Source organism: Ranitomeya variabilis, chromosome 1 (genome assembly GCF_051348905.1).
Source record: "Ranitomeya variabilis isolate aRanVar5 chromosome 1, aRanVar5.hap1, whole genome shotgun sequence".
NCBI lineage: Eukaryota > Metazoa > Chordata > Amphibia > Anura > Dendrobatidae > Ranitomeya > Ranitomeya variabilis.
The window spans coordinates 943,058,504-943,086,429 of NC_135232.1; the positions used below are offsets into that span (position 1 = coordinate 943,058,504).

General features: G+C 44.8%; 1 protein-coding gene across 3 annotated transcripts in view; it reads left to right on the plus strand.

The window, feature by feature from the left end:
* The window catches only part of NAA15 (N-alpha-acetyltransferase 15, NatA auxiliary subunit), a 95,189-nt gene that overhangs the window by 60,754 nt on the left and 6,509 nt on the right, over positions 1-27,926 (plus strand). For 2 of the 3 annotated variants that reach the window (XM_077279191.1, XM_077279192.1), the window contains exons 11-19: positions 904-1,073; positions 1,398-1,550; positions 2,079-2,207; positions 2,524-2,737; positions 4,131-4,324; positions 4,525-4,633; positions 4,719-4,817; positions 4,961-5,104; positions 20,728-20,825. In XM_077279191.1, coding sequence (XP_077135306.1) covers positions 904-1,073; positions 1,398-1,550; positions 2,079-2,207; positions 2,524-2,737; positions 4,131-4,324; positions 4,525-4,633; positions 4,719-4,817; positions 4,961-5,104; positions 20,728-20,825 — 1,310 coding nt within the window. Of the gene's footprint in view, positions 1-903; positions 1,074-1,397; positions 1,551-2,078; positions 2,208-2,523; positions 2,738-4,130; positions 4,325-4,524; positions 4,634-4,718; positions 4,818-4,960; positions 5,105-20,727; positions 21,534-22,327; positions 22,522-27,926 lie in introns of those variants that run through there. The other variant, XR_013219872.1, reaches the window with a different exon arrangement.

The following is a 27,926-nucleotide window of genomic DNA, read 5'->3' on the forward strand; positions in this document are numbered from 1 at the left end:
TCCCATTTAGCTCTCGCCATTATTGGAAATCTCAGCAGAAAAGTATGCAACAAATCTTTATACAAAGTGGATATGACTCCCCCAGTAGTCCCTTCGTTGCATACATACTCCAGTACAATATCCTTCTGAATTCCAATACTTCCGTTCCTGCTCTGAGCTCCAAAAGCATGCCTCATCCGCAAGTACTGAAATTCTCCTACCGACTCAAGACCAAACTCTTCCTGTAATTGAGGAAATTATTTCAATTCACCTCGCTCAATTATTTGATACACGTATTGTATCCCCTTGACCTGCCATTCTTTCAGTACCCCCAGTGCCGCGAACTCCTGTAAGTTGCTGTTATGCCATATCGGTGAAAATCTAGTCAAATTTGTGATCCCCCGTATATATCTCAGCCTACCCCACAATTTACGTATCGGCAACACAGTCGGGTATAGTTTCCCCATAGCCCCCAGGGACCCATCCTCCAAACATTGTACCACTGGCCTTCTTTTTGTCACTACTTCCATCAGCCGCTGTACCGCTCCAGATGACCCTTCACACGCCCATCCTTTTAAATGCTGACTTTGGGCTGCAAGAAAATACATTTCGGGATTAGGCAATGCCAGTCCCCCATCTTCTTTGGGTCACTGAAGTGTCTCCAGTTTGATACGCGGATACTGTCTCCCCCATATTAAATTCCTAAACAGAGAATTAATCTGTCTAAATCTCCCGCGTGGTATCCAAACTGGTGCATTATGAAGGATATATAGTATTTTCGGCATCAAGATCATGAATTTTGATTGTTACTGATTAAAATGACCCCAGTTTTACTTTTTGTAGATTTAAACTGTAACTATAGGTTATATTAATAGAAATGTAAGATCATATTGCAAGAGTTAAATCTTTCTCCTCTTCCCATAGATGATGGTAAAGAAGAACCTCCGACTACATTACTATGGGTCCAGTACTATTTGGCTCAGCACTATGATAAGATTGGGCAACCTTCTTTAGCTCTGGAATATATAAATGCCGCCATAGAGAGCACACCAACACTGATAGAGCTCTTCCTTGTGAAAGCTAAAATCTACAAGGTATGAGAACAATGGCAGCACTTTATTCCTCCATAAAGGTGAAACTCGGCAAACACCTAGGTTGATGTAAGATTACCAGATCTTGTTTGAGAGTTAGCCATTAAAAGGTATCAACCACTGAGGACTCTCAATTCTAAACATCTTCAGATCTTGTTTGTACATTGGTCATTTCAACCTCGGGGGTATTAGGTTATTTATGTGAACTGTCTTGGTGAGCTCTTCAGTATACATTAGTGTATTGTTGTGCTACATCTGTAGCAAAATGCAGCCACCAATAAACCTTTCATCCTTTCTTCCTGTAATGTGGTTTCTCTTATCTTGTAGCATGCTGGTAACATCAAGGAGGCTGCACGGTGGATGGATGAAGCACAGGCTCTGGATACGGCAGATAGGTTTATCAACTCAAAATGTGCAAAGTACATGCTGAAAGCCAACATGATAAAAGAGGCGGAGGAAATGTGCTCCAAGTTTACAAGGGTTTGTGTTTTTTGGTGCTCAGGCATATTCATTAATAGTTCTTCATTATTACCAGTACATGCTGTGTAAAGGGAACCTGTCGACAGTTTCATGCCACCTGCATCACAGGCAGGTTCACTCATTACAATGCAATATGTTTTATTCTGAAACGCTGACGTATTTAAGACAATACATACCTGGACAAACGGGTATAGGCTGAACTTTCACTGAGCGGCTCCCTCAGGTTTGACAGGTTTCTTCCTATTCCATATAAAAAGAGACCTGACGATCAAGTCACGCTAGGTAAAACCTAAAGGAACGATTCAGAAGACATTTTTCCTTTTACCTGAGACATTCTTCCATCTTTGTGGCCAGATATCAAATTACCTTCTGTAATGAAGGGAACCTGTCTGGATATTCTGTTTCCTGGTGTCCTGGCAGCATGAAAACTGCTGACCGGTTCTCTAGCTAAAAAAACAACTGTAAAATCGATCTAAGAACCAAAATGTTTTTGTTTGTTTTTTTCTTAAATGTCATTTACTTCTGCAGGAGGGAACATCCGCAGTGGAGAACCTGAACGAGATGCAGTGTATGTGGTTCCAGACGGAGTGTGCACAAGCATACAGATCTATGAACAAGTTTGGGGAAGCACTTAAAAAATGCCACGAGATTGAAAGAGTGAGTCTTTGTGTACTGGTAGAATAACAGAAGGAGTACTGGAGCCACCTATTCTCTATTCACTTGAAACGGGACACATATATTTCATCCAGGGTTAACAAATGAATTTTCCTAGAAATGCCCAGCAATAAGGCACTATAGCAGTAGGAGTTCTAGTTCTTCATACAGTCTGCAGCACAACATGTGAGCATTTTAGAGCAAAAGAACTTCAAGAACTAAGAGAGGATATTTACTGACAGCATAGTAAAATGTTGGCGGGTTTTTGATTGATAAACATCGATGAATTTGATTTTTTTGTGTGTGTGTGTGTTTTTAGCATTTTGTGGAGATCACGGACGATCAGTTTGATTTTCACACCTACTGTATGAGGAAAATTACACTCAGGTCATATGTGGACTTGCTAAAGTTAGAAGACGTCCTCCGACAACATCCATTTTACTTCAAAGCAGCACGGATCGCAATAGAAATTTACCTGAAGCTCCATGACAACCCTATAACAGATGAGAATAAAGAGCTGGAGGCAAACACTGGTACGTGTAGTTATCATTTGCTACTCCAATGTTTTGCGCCTCGCTAGACGGTTGTGAAAAGTGTCTGGAAATGTTGGGTCTATTAAAAGTCTTTAAAGGTTAATGCTATCTGTGCCTTTTATGGCACATTTACTCCCATTGAACAGTTGCCTATCACACACTGCCGCATGTGTGTAACTCTTTTCATTCACTTGTATGGGAGTTATAAAATTGCTGAGCATGCTTATCTTCTCCCTGCCTTAGGCTACGTTCACATTTGCGTTGTGCGCCGCAGCGTCGGCGCTGCAACGCACAACGCAAACAAACGCAGCAAAACGCATGCACAACGCTGCGTTTTGCGCCGCATGCATCCTTTTTTTCATTGATTTTGGACGCAGCAAAAATGCAACTTCTGCCTCCTCTGCGCCCGGACGCATGCGGCGCAAAACGCAAGTGCGACGCATGTCCATGCGCCCCCATGTTAAATATAGGGGCGCATGACGCATGCGGCGACGCTGCGGCGCCCGACGCTGCGGCGCAGACCGCAAATGTGAACGTAGACATCTAGTTTCAAGCGGGTATCCCAGTTAGCACAAACTATCACCCATCAGTTAAGTGATAATTAGTGATGAGCGAATATACTCGTTACTCGAGATTTCCCGAGCACGCTCGGGGGTCCTCAGAGTATTTGTAAGTGCTCGGAGATTTAGATTTCCTTGCAGCAGCTGAATGATTTACATCTGTTAGCCAGCTTGATTACATGTGGGGATTCCCTAGCAACCAGGCAACCCCTACATGTACTTATGCTGGCGAGCACTTACAAATACTCTGAGGACACCCGAGCGTGCTCGGGAAATCTCGAGTAACGAGTATATTCACTCATCACTAGTGATAAGCTTTAGATCTATGGTGGGCCAAACAATAAGACTCCCACTAATCTCCAGAATGGGGTATAAGTGACCCCCCCACCTCACCCCCCCCCCCCCCCCCAGCATGTAAAATTGTGGCCAGGAGAGATTGAATAGAGTGACAGGTTGTTTGTCAATTATTTATGGAAGTGCTTTGGACTTTGAGTGATGCAGCAAGGAAACACTTCAGGCTTCCATTGGGTGGACAGAGTTCTATGGCTATGTTTACATTGTATAAACTAAACATGTGGCTCAGACATTAATCCGAGTATCTTACCTCATTACACTGGCTGCCTTTCCTCCTTGTGTACATTGTCTTTTTAATGAAGGGTTAATTTTCTGTGCTTAAAACCTAGACTGACTGTCAGAATAGGCAAGAAAAAAAATTATGATCTGTAATGTTGTATGATAAATGGCCAATAATGTTTGTTTTGTGAGATTTGTCGTATTAGCCAAAATTATTTGTGTGAGTCAATGACTTATCAAATTATTCTTGTCTGTGAAAGCCAATATGTCTGACAAAGAACTAAAGAAGCTGCGCAACAAACAAAGGAAAGCCCAAAAGAAAGCTCAGCTAGAAGAGGAGAAGAAAAACGCTGAGAAGGAGAAGCAGCAGAGGAACCAGAAGAAGAAAAAGGAGGACGATGATGAGGAAATTGGCGGCCCAAAAGAAGAACTTATTCCGGAAAAGTTGGCCAAGGTATCGCAGTCATGGATGGAAAGGCATTCTCCTTTTATATGTATTTTTTCCTATATGTCCTATATGTAACTAGGTAATCCCACCCGAGTTATACTGTCTGTGATAATGATGGATGTTTGTGCAGGTTCACAGAAACAAGTCATTGCATTGCCTGTTTGGCTTGTAACAATGCGTTCACTGAATCCTCCGTCTGTAAACAGGTTGACAAGCCTTTGGAAGAAGCTAATAAATTTTTAACACCTTTGAAGAATTTGGTGAAGAACAAAATAGAAACACATCTATATGCCTTTGAAATTTACTTCAGGAAAGGTAAGGAAACCTATACGTGGCCCCTATGAAAATGTATTTGTGCAGGTATGTTATTTAATGGAATTTTCTTTTCTTAAACTTGCAGAAAAATTCCTTTTAATGTTGCAATCCGCAAAGAGAGCCTTTGCCATAGACCCAAACCATCCTTGGCTCCACCAGTGCTTGATCCGTTTCTTTAGTGCAGGTAATATTGTATCTCATATACGGGTATGGTTCTTCTTCAGTATTAATAATATGTACTTAAGATATGAGCCTGGAACGCTGTTCATACATATTTGTCTATTAAAGTTGCTGTTTGTTCATTTTTTTCCCTCCACACTCTGACAGTATCTGAGAGCAAAGAACTAAATGAATCCGTTAGAACAGTGTTAAAGCAGGAGGTGAAGCGACTTTTTGGGGAAACAAGTCCTGCAAACTTCAATAACACTTTCCTGAAAGAGAACATTGGCTCCTTATCACACAGATTATCAGGTGGGTGGTTTTTAACTTTACAGATGTTTGTAAATTGGACATGCAGATAAAAACTAGAAAAGTTCCCATTACAATTGTCATTACAGTCGTTTAGATGCCATAATATACACTTTCCAACTATAGGGCAGGTTACATAGTATATTTGAAAAATGACACAAGTCCATCATGCTCAACCAAGGGATGGAAAAGGATAAAGAAAAGTGGCCTAGGCACCATCGTAGTGAATGATACGGTCTGCCCTACAGAGCAGGTTTTTCCCTCTTAAGCCCAAGTTGTGTTCATATTTACATAAATATTTTCTTCTTTTAAAAATAATAAACATCTATCTACAGATAGTTCTCATGGTGAAGTAGCCTAGACTCATTTTGAGATTGAGGTTTTGGTTGTTTTTTTTCTCTTTCATAGATGGAGGCATTTTCCCCTTGCCTTTTTAGGGAGCTTTACATGAAATAGCTTGAGACCCAATTTTTTTTTCTACAGGCATTTATGTACTTGTACTAGTTATTCAAAAATCTTTGGTGGACGACTGGGGAGGCACCAGATGTTGCAGAAGGGCCAGCTGGGGCATGAGGTGCCACTGGCAGCAGATAGTGATGTCACGGTAGCACTTGTGGATGTATAGGACCCCCCCCGGAGGCACTCCAGTAATGGTGGTGTCTGGGAGAAGGTTTTGGGGCGCCCGTGGTGTTTGTGCTATCTCAAGCAGCCAGACACGCAGGTGAACTTGTAGACATAACAATTTTACTGAATGAGGTAACTGGGTATAGTCTCTCTCTTAAAGTCAAAGTTCACTGTATATTGTGCATATGAAAGTAATGGTTCTCTCCTCATGACTCAAGTGAGGTTATGGCCTCTCAGGGCTGCTGGAGCAGAGTTCTCTTCACTTGCTATTAGAGGAAGTGCTATGTGCAGTCCAAGAAATATTACACTGATGGATGGTCCTCCGTGGAAACACATTAAAGTGTGGAAGTATTCACAGTTTTGAGCCTACCATTCCCTTTTACAGGGAGTAGGTTAAACAAAGTTGGTGGCGTAGCAGCCACATGGGTCAGGTCCTGGCTAGCATTATCTCTCCTGTCTGGAAGATGCTTCACTGCTGCGTGGAGGAGATTATGTGGAGAAAGATGTCCCCTCAGTGTGGACTCACAAGGAAAAGTATGATGAGAGGAGTAGTCTGCTTCCTCTGCCTTAGGCAGCTTGAACTGCTCAGAACTGGTTTGTGCCAGTGTTCAGGAAGTGTGAGAGCCCTGAGCTGGGAGTTACCTCAGGAAGTGTGAGAGCCCTGACCTGGGAGTTACCTCAGGAAGTGTGAGAGCCCTGACCTGGGAGTTACCTCAGGAAGTGTGAGAGCCCTGACCTGGGAGTTACCTCAGGAAGTGTGAGAGCCCTGAGCTGGGTGTTACCTCAGGAAGTGTGAGAGCCCTGAGCTGGGCGTTACCTCAGGAAGTGTGACAGCCCTGACCTGGGAGTTACCTCAGGAAGTGTGAGAGCCCTGACCTGGGAGTTACCTCAGGAAGTGTGAGAGCCCTGAGCTGGGCGTTACCTCAGGAAGTGTGACAGCCCTGACCTGGGAGTTACCTCAGGAAGTGTGAGAGCCCTGACCTGGGAGTTACCTCAGGAAGTGTGAGAGCCCTGACCTGGGAGTTACCTCAGGAAGTGTGAGAGCCCTGACCTGGGAGTTACCTCAGGAAGTGAGAGCCCTGACCTGGGAGTTACCTCAGGAAGTGTGAGAGCCCTGACCTGGGAGTTACCTCAGGAAGTGTGAGAGCCCTGACCTGGGAGTTACCTCAGGAAGTGTGAGAGCCCTGACCTGGGAGTTACCTCAGGAAGTGTGAGAGCCCTGACCTGGGAGTTACCTCAGGAAGTGTGAGAGCCCTGACCTGGGAGTTACCTCAGGAAGTGTGAGAGCCCTGACCTGGGAGTTACCTCAGGAAGTGCGAGAGCCCTGAGCTGGGAGTTACCTCAGGAAGTGCAAGAGCCCTGAGCTGGGAGTTACCTCAGGAAGAGCGAGAGCCCTGAGCTGGGAGTTACCTCAGGAAGTGTGAGAGCCCTGAGCCGTTTCTATGGCAGCTTGTTGTGAGGAGTATAATCACTTAAAGGGAACCTGTCACCCCCCCCAGTCGTTTCAAACTGAAAGAGCCACCTTGTGCAGCAGTAATGTGAATAAATCATAAGTCACTGCGGGGCTGGGATTCACAAGCAGGGCGGCCGCACAGGCGCAGTCACCGAGACTGCATATGAGGAAAGACGGGCAGCACTCACTGCGCCTGCACCAGGCAGGAAAAAAGAGCGCAGGTGCCGGCTATTTTCAAAACAGCGCTGAGGAGGTGGCGCCCGGGCCAAGAAGATTTGAGTGACGGCTGTGTGGCGTCTGCTGCAGGGGGGAAATGCCTGCCTCCTCGACAGAAGACCAGGTATTTCTGACAAATTAAAAAACTGATTATTTCTCTAGTTACAGCACCCAGAACTAAAAGAGCCACCTTGTCAGAATGCAGCATTACTGCTGCACAAGGTGGCTCTTTTAGTTTGAAAAGACTGGGGGGGGGGGGGGGGGGGGTTGGGGTGTGACAGGTTTCCTTTAACTTTCATATACACATTGGCCAGTAGATGGCAGCAAAGCACATGAATCGTCCCTATACAATGCTGTGTAATACAATCTTCTAACTCAGTGCCCAAACTAATTTTCACACACTGGAACAAATCTACTGCCACACGACGACAACTGTCTCATTCAGCAGCAGTAGAACGGATCCTGGGATACCACAAATCTCCTAAAGGTACCTTCACACGAAACGACATCGCTAGCGATCCGTGACGTTGCAGCGTCCTGGCTAGCGATATCGTTTCGTTTGACACGCAGCAGCGATCAGGATCCTGCTGTGATGTCGCTGAATAAAGTCCAGAACTTTATTTGGTCGTCCGATCGCTGTGTATCGTTGTGTTTGAAAGCAAAAGCAACGATACCAGCGATGTTTTACACTGGTAACCAGGGTAAACATCGGGTTACCAAGCGCAGGGCCGCGCTCAGTAACCCGATGTTTACCCTGGTTACCAGCGTAAAAGTAAAAAAAACAAACAATACATGCTCACCTGCGCGTCCCCCAGCGTCTGCTTCCTGACACTTACTGAGCACCGGCCCTAAAGTGAAAGTGAAAGCACAGCGGTGACGTCACCGCTGTGCTGTTAGGGCCGGAGCTCAGTCAGTGTCAGGAAGCAGACGCTGGGGGACGCGCAGGTGAGCATGTACTGTTTGGTTTTTTTACTTTTACGCTGGTAACCAGGGTAAACATCGGGTTACTAAGCGCAGCCCTGCGCTTAGCAACCCGATGTTTACCCTGGTTACCCGGGGACCTCGGCATCGTTGGTCGCTGGAGAGCGGTCTGTGTGACAGCTCTCCAGCGATGAAACAGCGACGCTGCAGCGATCGGCATCGTTGTCGCTATCGCTGCAGCGTCGCTTCGTGTGAAGGTACCTTTAGACTTCTGTTCTAAAGACTAAATATATGCAATTCTCTTAGGCTACTTTCACACTAGCGTGAACTGCATTCCGTCACAATGCGTCGTTTTGCCGAAAAAACGCATCCTGCAAAAGTGTTTGCAGGATGCGTTTTTTCGCCATTGATTAACATTAAGCGACGCATTGTGACGGATTGCCACACGTCGCACCCGTCGCGCAACGGATGCGTCGTGCAGTGGCGGACCGTCGGGAGCAAAAAACGCTACATGTAACGTTTTTTGCTCACGACGGTCCGCTTTTTCCGACCGCGCATGCGCGGCCGGAACTCCGCCCCCACCTCCCCGCGCTTCCCCGCACCTCACAATGGGGCAGCGGATGCGCTGGAAAAATGCATCCGCTGCCCCCGTTGTGCGGCGGAGACAACGCTAGCGTCGGGAACGTGTGGTGGGCCCTAATTCCCAAGGACAGAATAGTACGTCCAGCGCGATCGGCCGCACTCACGGGGGGACCGCGGCCGGGTGTCAGCTGCCTATCACAGCTGACATCCGGCACTATGTGCCAGGAGCGGTCACGGACCAACCCCGGCACATTAACCCCCGGTACACCGCGATCAAACATAATCGCAGTGTGCCGGCGGTACAGGGAAGCATCGCGCAGGGAGGGGGCTCCCTGCGGGCTTCCCTGAGACCCCCGGAGCAACGCGATGTGATCGCGTTGCTGCGAGGGTCTCTTTCCTCTCCTCCCTGCAGCAGGCCCGGATCCAAAATGGCCGCTGCATCCGGGTCCTGCAGGGAGGGAGGTGGCTTACCAAGTGCCTGCTCAGAGCAGGCGCTGGTAAGCCTGCAGCGCTGGAACTCAGATCGGTGATCTGACAGTGCTGTGTAAACTGTCAGATCAGCTATCTGTGATGTCCCCCCTTGGGACAAAGTAAAAAAAAAGTAAAAAAAAAAAAAAATTCCACATGTGTAAAAAAAAAAAAAAAATAATAAAAAAAATTCCTAAATAAGAAAAAAAAAAAATAATATTCCCATAAAAACATTTCTTTATCTAAATAAAAAAAAATCAAACAATAAAAGTACACATATTTAGCATCGCCGCGTCTGCAACGACCCCACCTATAAAACTATATCACTAGTTAACCCCTTCAGTTAACACCGTAAAAAAAGAGGCAAAAAACAACGCTTTATTCTCATACCGCCAAACAAAAAGTGGAATAACACGCGATCAAAAAGACGGATAAAAATAACCATGGTACCGCTGAAAACGTCATCTTGTCCCGCAAAAAACGAGCCGCCATCCAGCATCATCAGCGAAAAAATAAAAAAGTTATAGTCCTCAGAATAAAGCGATGCAAAAATAATTATTTTTTTCTATAAAAGTTTTTATTGTATAAAAGCGCCAAAACATAAAAAAATGATATAAATGAGGTATCGCTGTAATGGTACTGACCTGAAGAAATAAAACTGCTTTATCAATTTTACCAAACGCGGAACGGTATAAACGCCTCCCCCAAAAGAAATTCATGAATAGCTGGTTTTTGGTCATTCTGCCTCACAAAAATCGGAATAAAAAGCGATCAAAAAATTTCCCGTGCCCGAACATGTTATCAATAAAAACGTCAACTCGTCCCGCAAAAACAAGACCTCACATGACTCTGTGGACTCAAATATGGAAAAATTATTTTTTGCAATAAAAAGCGTCTTTCAGTGTGTGACGGCTGCCAATCATAAAAATCCGCTAAAAAACCCGCTATAAAAGTAAATCAAACCCCCCTTCATCACCCCCTTAGTTAGGGAAAAAGTAAAAAATGTAAAAAATGTATTTATTTCCATTTTCCCGTTAGGGTTAGGGTTAGGGTTGGGGCTAGGGTTAAGGCTACCATTAGGGTTGGGGCTAAAGTTAGGGTTAGGGTTTGGATTACATTTACGGTTGGGAATAGGGGTGTGTCAGGGTTAGGGGTGTGGTTAGGGTTACCGTTGGGATTAGGGTTAGGGGTGTGTTTGGATTAGGGTTTCATTTATAATTGGGGGGTTTCCACTGTTTAGGCACATCAGGGGCTCTCCAAACGCGACATGGCGTCCGATCTCAATTCCAGCCAATTTTACTTTTTCAACGTAGAACAGTGCTCCTTCCCTTCCGAGCTCTCTCCCGTGCGCCCAAACAGGGGTTTACCCCAACATATCAGCGTACTCAGGACACATTGCAGAACAACTTTTGGGGTCCAATTTCTCCTGTTACCCTTGGGAAAATACAAAACTGGGGGCTAAAAAACAATTTTTGTGGAAAAATTTTTTTTTTTATTTTCACGGCTCTGCGTTATAAACTGTAGTGAAACACTTGGGGGTTCAAAGTTCTCACAACACAACTAGATAAGTTCCTTGGGGGGTTTAGTTTCCAATATTGTGTCACTTGTGGGGGGTTTCTACTGTTTAGTTACATTAGGGGCTCTGCAAACGCAATGTGACGCCTGCAGACCATTCCATCTAAGTCTGCATTCCAAATGGCGCTCCATCCCTTCCGAGCCCTCCCATGCGCCCAAACGGTGGTTCCCCCCTACATATGGGGTATCAGCGTACTCAGGACAAATTGGACAACAACTTTTGGGGTCCAATTTCTCCTGTTACCTTCAGGAAAATACAAAACTGGGGGCTAAAAAATAATTTTTGTGGGAAAAAAATTTTTGTTTTATTTTTACGGCTCTGCATTATAAACTTCTGTGAAGCACTTGGTGGGTCAAAGTGCTCACCAAACCTCTAGATAAGTTCCTTAGGGGGTCTACTTTCCAAAATGGTGTCACTTGTGGGGGGTTTCAATGTTTAGGCACATCAGGGGCTCTCCAAACGCAACATGGCGTCCCTTCTCAATTCCAGTAAATTTTGCATTGAAAAGTCAAATGGCGCTCCTTCGCTTCCGAGCTCTGTCATGCGCCCAAACAGTGGTTTACCCCCACATATGGGGTATCGGCGTACTCAGGACAAATTGTACAACATCTTTTGGGGTCCATTTTCTCCTGTTACCCTTATAAAATAAAACAAATTGGAGCTGAAGTAAATTTTTTGTGAAAAAAAGTAAAATGTTCATTTTTATTTAAACATTCCAAAAATTCCTGTGAAACACCTGAAGGGTTAATAAACTTCTTGAATGTGGTTTTGAGCACCTTGAGGGGTGCAGTTTTTAGAATGGTGTCACACTTGAGTATTTTCTATCATATAGACCCCTCAAAATGACTTCAAATGAGATGTGGTCCCTAAAAAAAAAATGGTGTTGTAAAAATGAGAAATTGCTGGTCAACTTTTAACCCTTATAACTCCCTAACAAAAAACAATTTTGGTTTCAAAATTGTGCTGATGTAAAGTAGACATGTGGGAAATGTTACTTATTAAGTATTGTGTGTGACATATCTCTGTGATTTAATTGCATAAAAATTAAAAGTTGGAAAATTGCGAAATTTTTGCCAAATTTCCGTTTTTTTTCACAAATAAACACAGGTAATATCAAAGAAATTTTAGCACTATCATGAAGTACAATATGTCACGAGAAAATAATGTCAGAATCACCGGGATCCGTTGAAGCGTTCCAGAGTTATAACCTCATAAAGGGACAGTGGTCAGAATTGTAAAAATTGGCCTGGTCATTAACGTGCAAACCACCCTTGGGGGTGAAGGGGTTAAAGTAGTGGTATTACATCCCTGTCCCAAAACTCCATGCCTCGATATCTGAAAATTTTCTGTTGGCCTTAGAAGCTGCTGATTGGCATTAGATGCTGTTCTTTAGTCTGATCTACAAGTATACCCAGATCCTTCATTACAAGTGACCTTCCTAGTTTTTTGTGTAAATCAAGTTTATTGAAAGAATTTGCATATAACAGAACTTTACTAGACAAAGTAATAGCAGTCAGGAACATAACAAGTACTCCCAGCATAATCAAGTATTGTGATACATAAAAGAATAATAAAGTATTCAAAACAATCTGCGAAAAGGCTTCTTTGTCTCCTTGAATATATAGAACGCTATCTTAAAAACTTTATAGAGGAGAGTCCTCGAACAGTGATCACATTCTAGAAGGCGGGCCTGGGTACGTCTTCCCGTCGACTATGAAGTGGTCTAAAGCCATGGGCAAGTCCTGACCACTATAGGTCTAATTCTCCAGGGCCCGCTCTATTGATTAAGGTTTGTTAATGCTGGGATAAGAGTAACCAGGATGTCCCATTATATGAACTTTGGTATGATTAAACCAACATTATGATTAATGAAAGAAATAGAAAGTTAAAGGAAAAAGAGGGGAGGAAAAAGAAGAAGAGAAAAAGGGGTGGGGAAAAAGGACAAGGTCTCCGGCGTTTCGTCCATCTCGGTTGCTAGTTAGAATTAAGTGTGTTCCACTACCTAAAATGGGCACCATGCGCAAACCCGATAGTACTCTAGTAGATCAACCAAGCCAGACATTAAGCTCCTCAGTTTCCCTGAACACCAACCAGGGGGTCCAGACTCTCAAAACTTTATCCGAGGTTCCGGTATCCTGACCAACCAACTGCTCCATACGGAGGAGGTGGTTTAGTTCCGCCACAAATTCAGATTTAGAAGGGAAGTTTGATTGTTTCCAATAACGAGGTATTAGATTGCGTGCAGCTGTTAAGAAATGTCTAAGAAGGCTTTTCTTATATTTGGCTATAGAGAGATCACAAATAGACAGCAGAGCCACCTCCATCGCAGGACAGACCCTATGGATGGACAGTCCGTTGAACAGAGCAAAAACAGCCTCCCAGAATCCCCTGATGGGTGGGCAGAACCACCAGATATGAGCATATGAACCCTTCTCCTTCCAACATCTCCAACATGTGTCTGGAGTAGAGGGGAACATAACGTGAATACTATCTGGACATCTATACCAGCGAGTCAACAGTCTATAACTCCTCTCTTGAAAGTCTGCACACAATGAAGATCGGAACGTGAAGAGGAGACTCTTATCCCTGTCCTCCATTGTTAATGGTTTATGCAAATCGTTTTCCCATCTTGAGAAGAAAGCCGGAGGATCAGACGTAGACATCCAGAGCTCTTGAAACATTTTATAAAGGAACGAAACCGTACGCGTTGGAGGGTCTCCATCCAGGCAAGCCAACTTAAAGGGAGTAAGAGGTCTAAACAGATCTACCTGTTTGGATATTTTAGTAATATAGCTTTTAATTTGTTCATAGAAGAACCACGAGCCAGGGGGAGGACCCGACTCTCCAAAAAGGGACTGCACGGACTTAATACCGGATTGGGTTATATAGTCATGTACTATTGGATGGCTATCCCTGTGTTTATGTAGGAACACAACCTTATCTAGACCCGCCGGGAAGTCCGGATTGTCAGAAATCGGAGTCAGGGGGCCTGGTATGGACGAGATGTTTAGCTTTTGGTTGTTATATTTAACAAAGAGGATCAAATTTCTTGTGAGATAGGGCAGACCCTCCCCCCGATCCCCCACCCCTCCGCCAAATGCTTGCCTTGGGATTGTTAGTTAACATCCCTGATTCTAGATCCACCCATTTTTTTTTTTATGAATCTGGTGATAAAGATCCAGAAGGCATGTTCCGAGAGAGGCATAGTTGTAGAATAGGAAATTGGGAAGACTCAATCCTCCTTTTTGTTTAGGTCTGCTCAATAGCTGATACGACAAGCGAGGGCGCCTACCCGACCACACATATCTTGTGATTATTGTCTTGAGCCTGGAGAAAAAGGAAGCGGGTAACACCATTGGAATAGTCTGGAAAAAATAAAGGAGGCGTGGTAGAAGGTCCATCTTTATAGTGTTAATCCTCCCAAGCCAGGATAAGTGCAATTTGTTCCATCTCTCCAGGTCAAGCTCTGCTTTACGGAGGGCTATTTTATGGTTGGCCTCGAATAGCTGAGACGTTTTCGAAGTTAGGTTAATGCCTAGGTATCTGAGAGAATCCGCACGCCATTTAAACGGGAAAGAGTGTAACTGGGAGGCAAGAGAGGGTGGCAAAGATACATTTAATAGTTCGGATTTATGAGAGTTAATTTTAAAATTACTCAGTTGACCAAAGCGATTCAGTTCCGATAGGATATTTGGCAAAGTGGTTATGGGGGAGGTAATAAACATGAGCACATCGTCAGCAAAAAGTGCCAGCCTGTGCTCCTCTGAGAGGATCTTCACCCCTTTTATAGATGGATTATTACGGATCGCATTGGCCAAGTGTTCCATAGTCAGTACATAAAGCAAGGGGGAGAGAGGGCACCCCTGTCTCGTGCCGTTTCGAATAAGCAAGGGATCTGAAAAGGCGCCATTGACTTTAATCTGTGCAGAGGGTGATTCGTAGAGGGCCATAATGCTCCTCAGAGCTCTCGTTCCCAATCCAATACCCTCCAAAGTTCGGTGCAGGAACTCCCACCCCACCCTGTCGAAAGCCTTTTCGGCGTCGACTGAAAATATGCACATGGGATCCCCCGTCCTGTTCGCTCTGTCTATCAGGGAGATAGGCCTTATGGTGTTGTCCCTTGCCTCCCTCCCTGGAACAAAACCCACCTGGTCCTGATTAATCAAGCGGGGCAAGAGACCCCCCCCATTCTTTTAGCGATCATTTTGGCATATATCTTCACATCAACATTGATGAGTGAGATAGGGCGATAGCTGCTACAGAGCGAGGGGTCTTTCTCTGGCTTCGGGATAACCGTTATATGGGCTGTCAAGGCTTGTGGAGAAAAAGATCCCCCTGATGCCACAAAATTACATGCCGCTAAAAATGGGGCGCGTAATAGATCTGCGAACTGTTTGTAGAATCCCGCTGTGTAACCATCAGGGCCAGGACTCTTACCCAATTTCTGGTCCCCAATTACAGAGGTAACCTCCTCCAAGGAGAAGTCTTCCTCCAGGCTCGCCAATATCTCCTCTGGAACCACGGGCAACTTGGTTAGTTGTATATAGGTTTTGATTTTATCATGAAGTGAGCAGGCCGGGAGGTCCCTTTAGTGACTCTTTATGTTATATAGGAAATTATAATAGTCGTAGAAGCTGGATATTATATCTCGTGTACAATGGGCAAGTTTACCCTTGGCATTTCTAATGGAGGGTATAAATGTTTGCGGACCCCGTGGGTTTAGAGCCCTCGCTAGAAATTTGCCACTTTTATTACTTAGATGGTAGAAACGGCTCCTAGTCCTCTCCCTAAGGCAGCGGGGTTTCTGATCTAATATTGAGAAGCTTTTACCTAGCTGTAGATAGACTAGCCAGGGTGAGCGGGGAGAGGTCCTGCCTATGTTGTGTCTCGAGTTTAGAAATCTGGGAGGAGAGGTCAGCTATCTCCGCAATGCGAATCTTCTTAAGGTGGGCACCCTGTGAGATAAGGACACCCCTCAGAACACTCTTTAGGGCCTCCCACTTAACTGAAGGAGATGTGGGGTCCTCAGCATGGTCCACCACAAAACCCTCGACAGATCGTTTAATCTCTGAAACGCATATCGGGTCTTGTAATAAATTCTCGTTTAGTCGCCAAGAGAACCTAGTTTTTGCAGAGGGGTCTAATTGTATTGAGAAATAAATGGGGGCATGGTCAGACCACAACACCGACCCCACCTCCGCCCCCACCCCCAGATCCAGCAAGGAGTGGGATACAAAAAAGTAGTCGATCCTTCTGTAAGTGGAATGTACCCGTGAATTAAAAGCTATAATCCCTCTCATCCGGATGGAGAGCCCTCCACACGTCAACCAAGCGGAGATCGCTCATCTGCTTTCTTCCTTTTTTAATGGAGGACAGAGAGTAAGAGGACTTACCCGTCGACACGTCGACCAGAGGATTCATCGGAAGGTTAAAGTCACCTCCGAGAATGATCGGCGAATCACCCGCAAACTTCTCCAATAGCTTTTTGCACGAATAGCCAAATTTCTGCTGGTCCTGGTTAGGGAAATAGACATTCGCCAAAATTAATTCACGAGATCTCCAAGCCAACTTCAAGAAGATATATCTCCCCTCCGTATCAATAACTGAGTCGAGAACCTCTGGAAGGAAGGACTTATGAAAACCCACCGAGACCCCCCTGGACTTGGCATGAGGGTTTGTGCTATGGTACCACTTCGGGTAATAAAAAGATGAGCACTCAGGGGTCACACCGGACTTAAAGTGCGTCTCCTGGAGTAACAGGACCAAGACACGTTGCTTATGATTGGAGTAAAGGATCTGCTTTCTTTTTTCCAGAATGTTTAACCCCTTGGCATTAAGGGAACAAAATTTAACTCCAGCCATAATCAAGGCGTTGTTTGAATAATTGATTAGTTGAGAACGGACACCGGATTCCTCGGATTATCATATGCACATCCGGAGTTGGGAACAGAGAAAAGGATTGGGAAAAAAACAGTAAAGAGGCAGGGAAAGAACAGAAAACAAACAGGTTTAGAAGAGAAACAAGGAGAAATTTAGTGCATATTATATATACATCTTTAAACAAAAGTCGTGACATGGTGGTGAAACATGAGACCACCAGACACACCATTTGGGGTGAAAAACAGCCGAGGGCGAGGTCCGGCCCCCCGCAGCCACCCCCGCGGCCTAAGCAAGTAATGACCATTGAAGAAAACATTGGTTAATGACTGTCAAAATTATTCAACATCTTACCCCATTAAAAATTAACTTTAAGATCTAACTAAAAATGCAAACTGTAGCAGGGGTAATTAAACCACCTAATCTGTAATAGAACACAGGTCATGCAGTCCACATGGTTGAAGATTGCTCATATTGTTAAACACGGGCAAACCCGACGTATACCGGGTCAAGGAAACCCATCGGGGAATATGTATGCAGGTTATTAAGCTCAGGGAACAACAGGGAAGAATAGGAGAACCCCCTCAGGTCTGGCAAGAAGCGGAGCCATTTTTCTTGTGCTGTTTAGCGTGCTGGGCCTTCAGCCACCTCGGTGGGATGTCAGGGAGCTGAGGGGATCTCGGCCAATCCGGGAGATCCATTAAGGGTAGTTCAAAGGTTCCCAAGAAGGTAGCCAAATCACCCAAGTTGCGAAAAATTGCTGTTTTCCCTCCCTTGAAAGCTATCAGCTGAAATGGGAATCCCCACTTATAAGGAATGTCTTTTTCCTTTAGAAGAGATAGAATTGGTCTCAAGGCCCTTCTCAACTGCAAAGTCCGTCTAGACAGGTCCGAAAGTATTAGGATCTGGGTTCCGTGAAAGGTGATGGTACCCTTTTGTCTGGCTGCAGACATGATGGATTCTTTAACTTTATAATAATGTATTCTGCAGATGACATCTCTGGGCCTTAGCTCAGATGATGGTTTAGGCCCCAGCGCTCTGTGGATCCGGTCAAATTCTATGGAACCCTCTCCACTTTCATTTAAAATCTCAAGAAAAAGTTTTTGTACCGTTGCGTCCAGCTCGGAAGGGCTCACAGATTCCGGGAGGCCACGGATTCTAATGTTGTTCCGTCTGTTACGGTTCTCCAGGTCCTCCAGTCCAGTTACCATATCTTCCAATCTCATGGCTTGGCTAGTAATCACCTCTCTGTGGGTCTGTAGTTCCTGCAAGATGAGTTCCTGGGATTTCTCCACATCCTCCACCCTAGAGGTGAATTCTGATTTTAGGACCTGCAGTTCTTTCTTATAAGAGTTTTCAATTCTGCGGGCGAATTATTCCAGGTCATTTTTAGTGGGGAGGGTTCTGATAAATTTACCAATATCGTGAATAGTTAAGTCATCTGATAATTCAGGAGTATCGTCCCCATCTTCCGCTGCTCTATCAGGCGAGCTGTGTGAAGCTAAAGAGTCCTGAGAAGAGGAACATTCCCCGGGGGTCTTGGAAGACATGGACCTGGTATTGCGTTGTGGATTTTTTGTAGTAAGAAAGCGATCCATTTCTTCTGCGATCACTTTATTAGCCAGAGACTGTCCGGCCTGCTTTTTGGATTTGCCCATATGTAAGTGGACTTTATAGAGATATAAATGGTCGCGGGGGGGGGGCACATCAAGCTACCTTATCCCCCATCAGCAGGTCTCCCTCCCCCAATGCAACCCCCACCCAATGTAGAGAAGTGCCCTGAAGCCTCCCAGAAGCCACGCAGCAACGGTGATATTATGTCTCAGCAAGAAAAAATAGGTCACTGCCTCAAAGACTGCTGGGCTGCAAGATGGTGGCGTTTGGCGCCAAAAAAGGAGTCCCCAGAGAAGGAGAGCGCTCCAAAGGTCCCGCAGCTCTGCTAGAGTCCAGGTCCCCCTCAGCAGGTAGATAAGGCCGCGGCAGGTGGAATAAGTGTGCGGAGACACAGGAGGAGGGGAGCGGGGGAACTACACCGGCGCCCAGGGCCACCCACGTCCTGTCTGTCTCCTGGGCACGCGGGGATCAAGATGTCCGCCGCTGCAGTTATATAGTCTCCCTCCCGCTCTGCCGTCGCTCCCTCACTCACCCAGACCTTCCTCGGGTGCGCCTGGGTCTGCAGCGCCGACCGCGGCGTTGGCGCTACTGTCTCCTCTTCTTCTGCCGCTCGGTCGGAGCGGCACTCCGGCTCCTTGCTCCGGCCGATGGACGGTAATGGCGTTCCGTGCGGGAGTGCAGCACCACTGGGACCCCTGAGGAACGATCGCTCAGCAGAGCAGGTAATAAAGCTGCGTGGTTCCGGTGTTTTCAGCCGGTTGATGGCAGTTACCGGGTTAGTTTAGTGAGCCCTGAGGAGCTCACCCCACACGCGTCCGCACGGCTCGGAGTCCTGACCTTCCTAGTTTTAGTCCACACTAGAACATATGATGCCAACATATTATTAGTACCTAGGTGCATAGCTTTACATATGCCAAGTGGATGCCCAAACACTCAGTTTGAACTCAGCCTGCTTATGAACATTTTCCACATATTGCACTATATTACATGGCTGCAAAAATAGAAACAATATTATTAATCCAGTCTTCTGCATCATTAATAAATCAGTTAAATAATAGCGGACCCAGCACTGTACTTTGGGGTACATCACTTGCTACCAGAGACCATTCAAAGTAGCACTCATTCACCACAACTTGTTGGGTGCAGTGTTTGAGTCATTTTATGATCCAATTACAAACCTTACTTTTTAAGCCTATAACCCTTAATTGACCCATTAGGAGTCTCTGTGGCAGTCTCAAACGCCTTAGCAAAGTTTGAAAACGCTATATCCAGAGCTACCCCTCTATCCAGGCTTGTACTCACTTCTTCATAAAAATGAACCGGGTTAAACTTCTTTCCTTAGTAAACCCATCCTGGTCATCATGTATAATGTTCCCTTCCATCACATACTCCTGTATAGAAGTCCTTTGGACATTTTTCCCATAATGGATAAAAGAGGTAACTGTTGTGTTCATTTTTATTTCATAAATCAATAGTACATGTGAAACTAAGCAACTTTGTAATTAGTGATGAGCGAATATACTCATTACTCGAGATTTCTCGAGCATGCTCGGGGGTCCTCCCAAGTATTTTTTAGTGCTCGGAGATTTAGTTTTTCTTGCCGCAGCTGAATGATTTACATCTGTTAGCCAGCATAAGTACATGTGGGGGTTGCCTGGTTGCTAGGGAATCCCCACATGTACTTATGCTGGCTAAAAGATGTAAATCATTCAGCTGCGTCAAGAAAAACTAAATCTCCGAGCACTAAAAAATACTCGGAGGACCCCCGAGCATGCTCGAGAAATCTCGAGTAACGAGTATATTCGCTCATCACGATTTGTAATATATCTGATCAGAGAAACGTACTTCTTTCTCTGCGAGAATTGAATGGTCACTATCAAAAACCTCCTTCTGAGGTAAAATTTGTATCCAAAGAAGACAGACTCTCCCATTACTGAGATAAGAGATGGCCGCTAAAGACCTTTTTGAAAATGGACACCACATTAGTGTTGTGCCACTCGCCTGGCACTGATCCAGTCACTAGAGTCTCTAAAAATTCTGTACAGGCGCCCAGCAGTAACTGAGTGGAGTTCCTTAAGATCTTGGGCTATGAACTGACACCAGCCATCGTGGACACCTTCTAACTGGAGATATCACACCTAACAGCGGGATTTAACATTTTGCACTCCATCTAGTGATGGTGCTCATCTGTCATACATGTAAGCAGCAGTTGCTTAATGGTTAAGAATGGATAATTTGTGTCCATGTTTGAGTCATATTAATATAGATGTTTTCTTTTTTTCCTCCATTTTACAGCTGCCAAAATGATGTATTATCTGGACCCTTCTAGTGAGAAACGAGCAGTGGAGTTGGCCACCGCATTGGATGAATCGCTCACAAACAGAAGCCTCCAGGTAATGGCTTTTGTCCTTTCTGTCTGAGTAAGGCCTGGGTAGGTGCAGCATTTGATCGTATGGTTTGTTGAGGACATGATTTTGTTTGGCCAATTTTCAAATTACATGTGATGTCTAAAGGTTTATACGTTTAATTTCATCTTTTTTTAACCCTTCGCTCATCTGAGGGGAAAAAAAATGTATGCATGAATAGATATTTCCCATGATGCAAATAATATTTGTTAATATTCTGCATTTGCATTACTCTCCGGGTATGTTCTCAGTAGCACTATAGAGTGTTTTTTTTTTTTTCTTTTACACGTCAGTTTTCCTGTAAGCACATTCAACTGTGTGTGCAATGGAATCACTGACCCTCAGATTTCAGCAGCAAATTTTGCATTTTGAACTGCCATGAGTCCCACACAGTAAAGACACTTTCAGTGAAATGAAAACGCTTTGTGAACGTACCATAATAGCACTTACCAGGCTTTTCATTTGCTGGATTATCTTTGGCATAGACCCTCATTGTATGATCTATAGTGATTCCAACTGATCAGCAGAATGAAAGGGCCATGGTTCGCACAATCGCGCCATGACCCCTTTATCAAGAAGCAACAACTTAAATAAGGGGGTCGTCTAGTCTAGACACCCAATCTTTATGCTATTTTTGCAATGTGGAAAAAGTATAAGGATTCTTGGGATAGGGTCTTTTTCAACATATTTACAAATGTTTTAAAGGGAACCTGTCACCACGTTTTTGGAAGATGGGATAAAAATAGCGTTAAATAGGGGCAGAGGTGGGCGTTACATTAGTGTGTGTGTTATGCGTTTATTACCCACCTAAGTTGCCGAAATAACTTTGCAAAGTCTCCGTTTTCGCCTGTCAATCAGGCTGGTCAGGTCGCATGGGCGTTGTCTTCCCCCAGATTTGGCGTAGTTTTCCGTTGGTGGCGTAGTGGTGTGCGCATGCCCAAAGTCCGGAATCCTCTTCCAGGGGATTTAAAATAGCGCGGTGTTCGTTATTGCATTGGTGATCGGTGGGCGCGGCCATCTTCCTTTGGCCGCGCGTGCGCAGAAGCGGCGCTCTGCTGGCCGCGGCTTCAGGAAAATGGCCGCCGCGATATCCATCTGCGCACGCGCGGCATCCCGCGGCCATTTTCCTGAAGCCGCGGCCAGCAGAGCGCCGCTTCTGCGCACGCGCGGCCAAAGGAAGATGGCCGCGCCCACCGATCACCAATGCAATAACGAACACCGCGCTATTTTAAATCCCCTGGAAGAGGATTCCGGACTTTGGGCATGCGCACACCACTACGCCACCAACGGAAAACTACGCCAAATCTGGGTGAAGACACCACGCCCATGTGACCTGACCAGCCTGATTGACAGGCGAAAACGGAGACTTTGCAAAGTTATTTCGGCAACTTAGGTGGGTAATAAACGCATAACACACACACTAATGTAACGCCCACCTCTGCCCCTATTTAACGCTATTTTTATCCCATCTTCCAAAAACGTGGTGACAGGTTCCCTTTAAGTATGCTTAAAAATTTTTATATAGCGAAAAGAGTATAAATAAGTACTGTAAAAATGCAGTGAAGTAAACAAAACAACGGGTGAATGGTGGCCACAATCCTAGCTGTTGTACTTTGTCTTCTGAAACAAAAATACAAAGAGATTCTTTATTACTGTAATTGTCACTATCTCCGGTAGCAGAATTAAAAACAATGAAAATGAAAATAATGGCACCATGCTGAAAATACTGTGTTGATTTTTGGCACAATTTGGAGGCCTTTCAACATTACAAAAAAATAAAATTTTGACTTGATTCTTATACACGAGATAGGCACTTGGTTCTTGAGATATGCTGGCCACAGATTTGAAAAAAGTGGTTTAAAGAATAACGTATTGAAGTTTCGTACTGATTACACAGTGTCTCTTTTGCTTATGATCAATCAGCTATTTCGGGACCATAGAGTGATTTTTTTCCTCGTGCTAATAAAATGCCTGCAGAGCTGCTCTCTCTTTTCTGCGATGAGATCTGCCATCCTGAGCAGAGTCAGACGAACGCTACTCTGAGCGATTTAACAAGCCTCATCCTGAGTGTGTGCCTACATTTCAGCTTGCTGTCCAATAGTCATTCCCTTCACAACTATTACTTTAAGAATTGGCAAATCCCTTGCCCAAGTACATAGCTATGTTCACAATCTTTGCACCCGAATGAAGATGTTTTGGTGCAAAAGTCCAAATGGGTGAGTTGAGCGATTTGTTATTTTGCGTTTCTACTCCAACACAATGTTCCAGCCAATCATCCAATGACAGCTCTTCATAAATTGGCTTTCTTACCACCAATACCTTCGCCGTAAGAGGTGGTTTATTGTGATGGAAATTGTGAGTGTACCTTCAGCTTTACACCCCTTGCCCCAGCTCTCTTTACCCGGTCGGCAGTTGTCATGTTGCGGTTTATCATCGGTGGGGCTTTTGATATACGAGGCCCATATTTCTGTCGTCGATGAAGTCTGCGAATAGCCAAGCCATAATACTTAGTGAGTTCACTAATAACTTTATATGTTAACTTTCCATCGTCTCTGCCACCGATACCTTTTTGTTAATTTTTTTCACATTGCAAAGTCTCAAGCCCATCCTTTTTGTCTACGTGGCCGACACATTCTTTTTTCATCACAGTAGCTTCATCTTCAAACAGATTTGCATTTAAAATTCTTCTAAACGTTTTGCTGTCCCTGTCTCCAATGTACTTTTCATAAAGCGCTCTGTGCTTCTACGATCTCAAAAACATTTCAGTGATGGCGTTGGTCTCCATATTGCCCACACTGCCTTCGTGATTTATTTAGCATGTTTCTTCATATGTTTCAGACCATTCTTTGTATTCTTCAATATTGTAGTCCTTTATTTTGTTCCACATACTACACGCTTAGCACAATCTTTAACCACAGCATCAACTACTTTTTTCAATGTTTTCCAATTAGAGTAGACGCACCAAATGAAAATGAGCAATCTTCCCCCCCCCCCCCCCATGTTCCATCGCCGGAAACTGTTAAAGGGGAACCTTGTGCACAGTAACTTACAGACAGTGTCAGGTTGGCGCCTTTATACTGATTCAAATGATACCTGGTGATGAAACCTGTCTTGTGGTTGTTGTTTAATCTTTCATTTTTGAGTTAATGATATGCTCGTGCTCCAGGACGGCGCTGTGTGTGTGTTTGGGGGGTCTTCATGTGGTGCTCTGAAGGTATTCATGTGTATGGCTTCTGCCCCCTGGTTTACATAATGAATAATATATATCTTGGGAAAAAAAACCTTTTGCAGGCAGCTGCCAGTGGCACCTGCACTACAGCATGATCACATATTTAATCAATTATATACAAATTTGTTTGATGTAATCCTAAAGTTCCTAATTTAAAATAAATCTGTTTGAAAATGGCACCGCCGACACCTGCTCAGTAGCAACTATGACGTGATAGCTGCTACTGCTGAGGCGGTGCCTCCTCCAAGATGTATATTTTTTATCTAGCAAGATGGTATCACCTGCGCAGTAGCAGCTGTCAGGTCACCAATAACTGCTACTGCGCAGATTCCGGCATTTTCAAACTTTTTTTTTTTAGGAACTTCAGGATTACATCAAACAAATGTGTATATAAGTCACTACATTTGCGATCATGCTTCAGAGCAGGTTTCTTTGTTTTTTTCCAAGATATAATAGATATGTTAAAGGGAACTTGTCACCCCCAAAATGGAAGTTGAGCTAAGCCCACCGGCATCAGGGGCTTATCTACAGCATTCTGAAATGCTGTAGATAAGCCCCTGATGTATCCTGAAAGATGAAAAAAAGAGGCTAGATTATACTCACGTGGGCGGTCCGATCCGATGGGCGTTTCGGTCCGGTCTGGGGCCTCCCATCTTCTTTACGATCACGTCCTCTTCTTGTCTTCACGCCGCAGCTCCGGCGCAGGCGTACTTTGTCTGCCCTAAGAACCTACAATGTGGTCACCATAGCTACTTGGGACCATACCCCTAAAGCTATATACATAGGACCAAACAAAAATCCCATTGGATATGGGCAAAATCACTGCTATGAGAATTTATCATATATAAATAACTACCAATAATATATTAATTGCCAAAAATACCAATGAGGAGAAAAACGGGGTATTGATAAAAATGTATAAATTTATTGCACATATAAAGTATATAGACAAAAGGTACATGAGGTAGAAAAGACAACTGAAGATTAGCGGCAATGTATTGGTAAATAAGTGCCGACTTAGAGAAAATAAAAACTGTGTGGTCACCACTGTGACAGCACTGGGCGCAGTGAAAATATATACTCCGCAATGCTGCACCAGTCTGATTAAGAAATAAGGTAATATCAAAGATGGCTGTAGTGAAATGGCTCAAATATAGGGTCTGAAAACAGTTAAAGGGAACCTTCCACCCCCAAAATGGAAGTTGAGCTGAGCCCACTGGCATCAGGGGCTTATCTACAGCATTCTGGAATAGGTTATATTATACTCACCCAGGGGCAGTCCCGCTTCGGTCCAGTCCGATGGGCGTCACGGTCCGGGGCCTACCATCTTCATAGGATGACATCCTCTTCTTGCCTTCACTCTGCGGCTACCGCTCAGGTGTACTTTGTCTGCCCTGTTGAGGGCAGAGCAATGTACTGCAGTGCGCAGGCGCCGGGAAAGGTCAGAGAGGCCCAGCACCTGCGCACTGCAGTACTTTCCTCTGCCCTCAACAGGGCAGAGAAAGTACGCCTGAGCGGTAGCCGCAGAGTGAAGGCAAGAAGAGGATGTCATCCTATGAAGATGGTAGGCCCCGGACCGTGACGCCCATCGGACTGGACCGCAGCGGGACTGCTCCTGGGTGAGTATAATATAACCTATTCCAGAATGCTGTAGATAAGCCCCTGATGCCAGTGGGCTCAGCTCAACTTCCATTTTGGGGGTGGAAGGTTCCCTTTAACTAGGGGGCAGGTCACTGAGGGATCAGTGACCTGTCAGTAGTCTTAATTATGAATACATAATCAGGTCACCACATGAAGACCCCCCAAATTTTTTTGGGGAAAACGGGGATGCGTCTTATAGTCGGAATTGTTCCGGTGGTCTGAAGCTGCAGGGCGATTATCTCCCATCCCGGTGCGGCAGGTTTCTTGGTGGTGCGGGGGCTCCGGTGACAGTTTGTGAAAGCCCGAAGCCCCCACACTTCCATTGCTTTGATACTGTGGCCTCCAGGAAAATGGCCACCTCTGGCGGTGCATGCGCAGATTGATCTTGTTGCCGAGATCTCTATCTGCGCATGTGCCTCCTCCGGCGGCCATTTTCCCGGAGGCCATAGCATCAAGGCAATGGAAGTGCAGGGGCTTCGGGCTTTCACAAAATGTCGCCGGAGCCCCTGCACCAGCGAGCACTGCCGAACCTGCTGCACCAGTCTCGGTCATATCACCAAACACCCCCTTTGACTCCGCTCCACCAGCGCTGATTGTCATCCCCAAGGGTAAGCTGAATTCAGGACTGTAAGAGGGACCCCCATTTGACACATTCATTTTTTTCCCCCCATTTTCCTTCTGAAAATGTGGGGGTACGTCTTATAGTCCGAAAAAATACAGTAGTAATAATCTCTATTTATATAGCGCCAACATATTCCGCAGCGCTTTACAGTTTACCAGTTCATACACAAGTTATGAGTAATAACATTAGCGATAATACAATAATTAAAGCAAAATAAGACAACCCTGCTCGTGATAGCTTACAATCTACAATGAGGTGGTGGTGGCGGTGGGACGACAAAGTACAGGGGCTTATTTACACTGATGGTCCAGCCATCTTCAGGGAGTGGGGGATAGATATAGGCTGCATGAGGTACCAAACGTGTTTTTAGGGAGTGCCTAGAACTGTGTAAATTGTGGATAATCCTAATTCTTGGGGGGAGAGCATTCCAGAGGATTGGCGCGACCGGGGAGAAGTCTTGGAGCTGTGAGTGGGAGGTACAGATTAGTACAGAGGTTAGTCAAAAATCACTTGCAGAGCGTAACGAACGGGTAGGTCGATAAACAGAAATGAGGGAGGAGATGTAGGGGGGTGTGCCACACTGTGGAGAGCTTTGTGGGTGAGAACAAGCAGTTTAAATTACCGTAATCCTATAACAAATGGGCAGCCAGTGCAATGACTCGCTCAGAGCGGGCGCTTTAATCAGTATAACGGCGCCAACCTGACACTGTCTGTAGGTTACTGAGCAGAATCCTGCTGACAGGTTTCCTTTAAATGTGTTGCAACATATCCAGCTTCCTCATTCTTTACAATAAAATACCATTGTACACTGTAGATGCTTCTCCATATATTTTTCATTGCACGTGTAAGATGTGTTTATAGCTATGCCATGGCAAATGTCCATAAAGCCGCAAAAAAATGTAGGCCTTTTTGTTCAACAACTAAGGGTATGTACACAGATTGCGGATTTTACTGCAGATTCGCAGCGGATTGGCCACTGCGGATTTGCAGCAGTTTTCCCTGAGTATACCGTACCATGTAAATCTATGGAAAACCAAATCCGCAGTGCACATGCTGCGGAAAATAAACGTACGGAAACGGAGCGTTATTTATTCCGCAGCATGTCAATTTTTTGTGCGGATTACGCAGCGGTTTACACCTGCTCCATAATAGGAATTTGCAGGTGGAATCCACGCAAGATCCACAAAAAAAATCGGGGTAATTTCGCAGGAAATCCGCGGTGCGGTTTACCTGCGGATTTACCAAAATCGGTCTGGAAAAATCCGCAGAGTAATCCGCAGCGTGTGCACATACCCTTAAAGTCGAAAAACAGACCCAGTGGGACAGGTGATTTCAAATGACTTGTCAATAATTGTTGAGGAATCAATGTAAATATCTTTACAGCATTTTAAATCCTACACCTCGATCTGGCGTCTAAAATAATTTTACATTCTTTTTGTAAGTTTTGCATATTGCGAGTGATGAAATTGTCAAACACTCAACCCGATATTTTTCAAAGTTCTTCTGTTATTTGCCGACGTGCTTGCAAATTGTGAATCCTGTTCACTTGGGTGTTGGTTGCCTCGAAATATCCATTTGTTTGTTTTTTTAGAAAGAT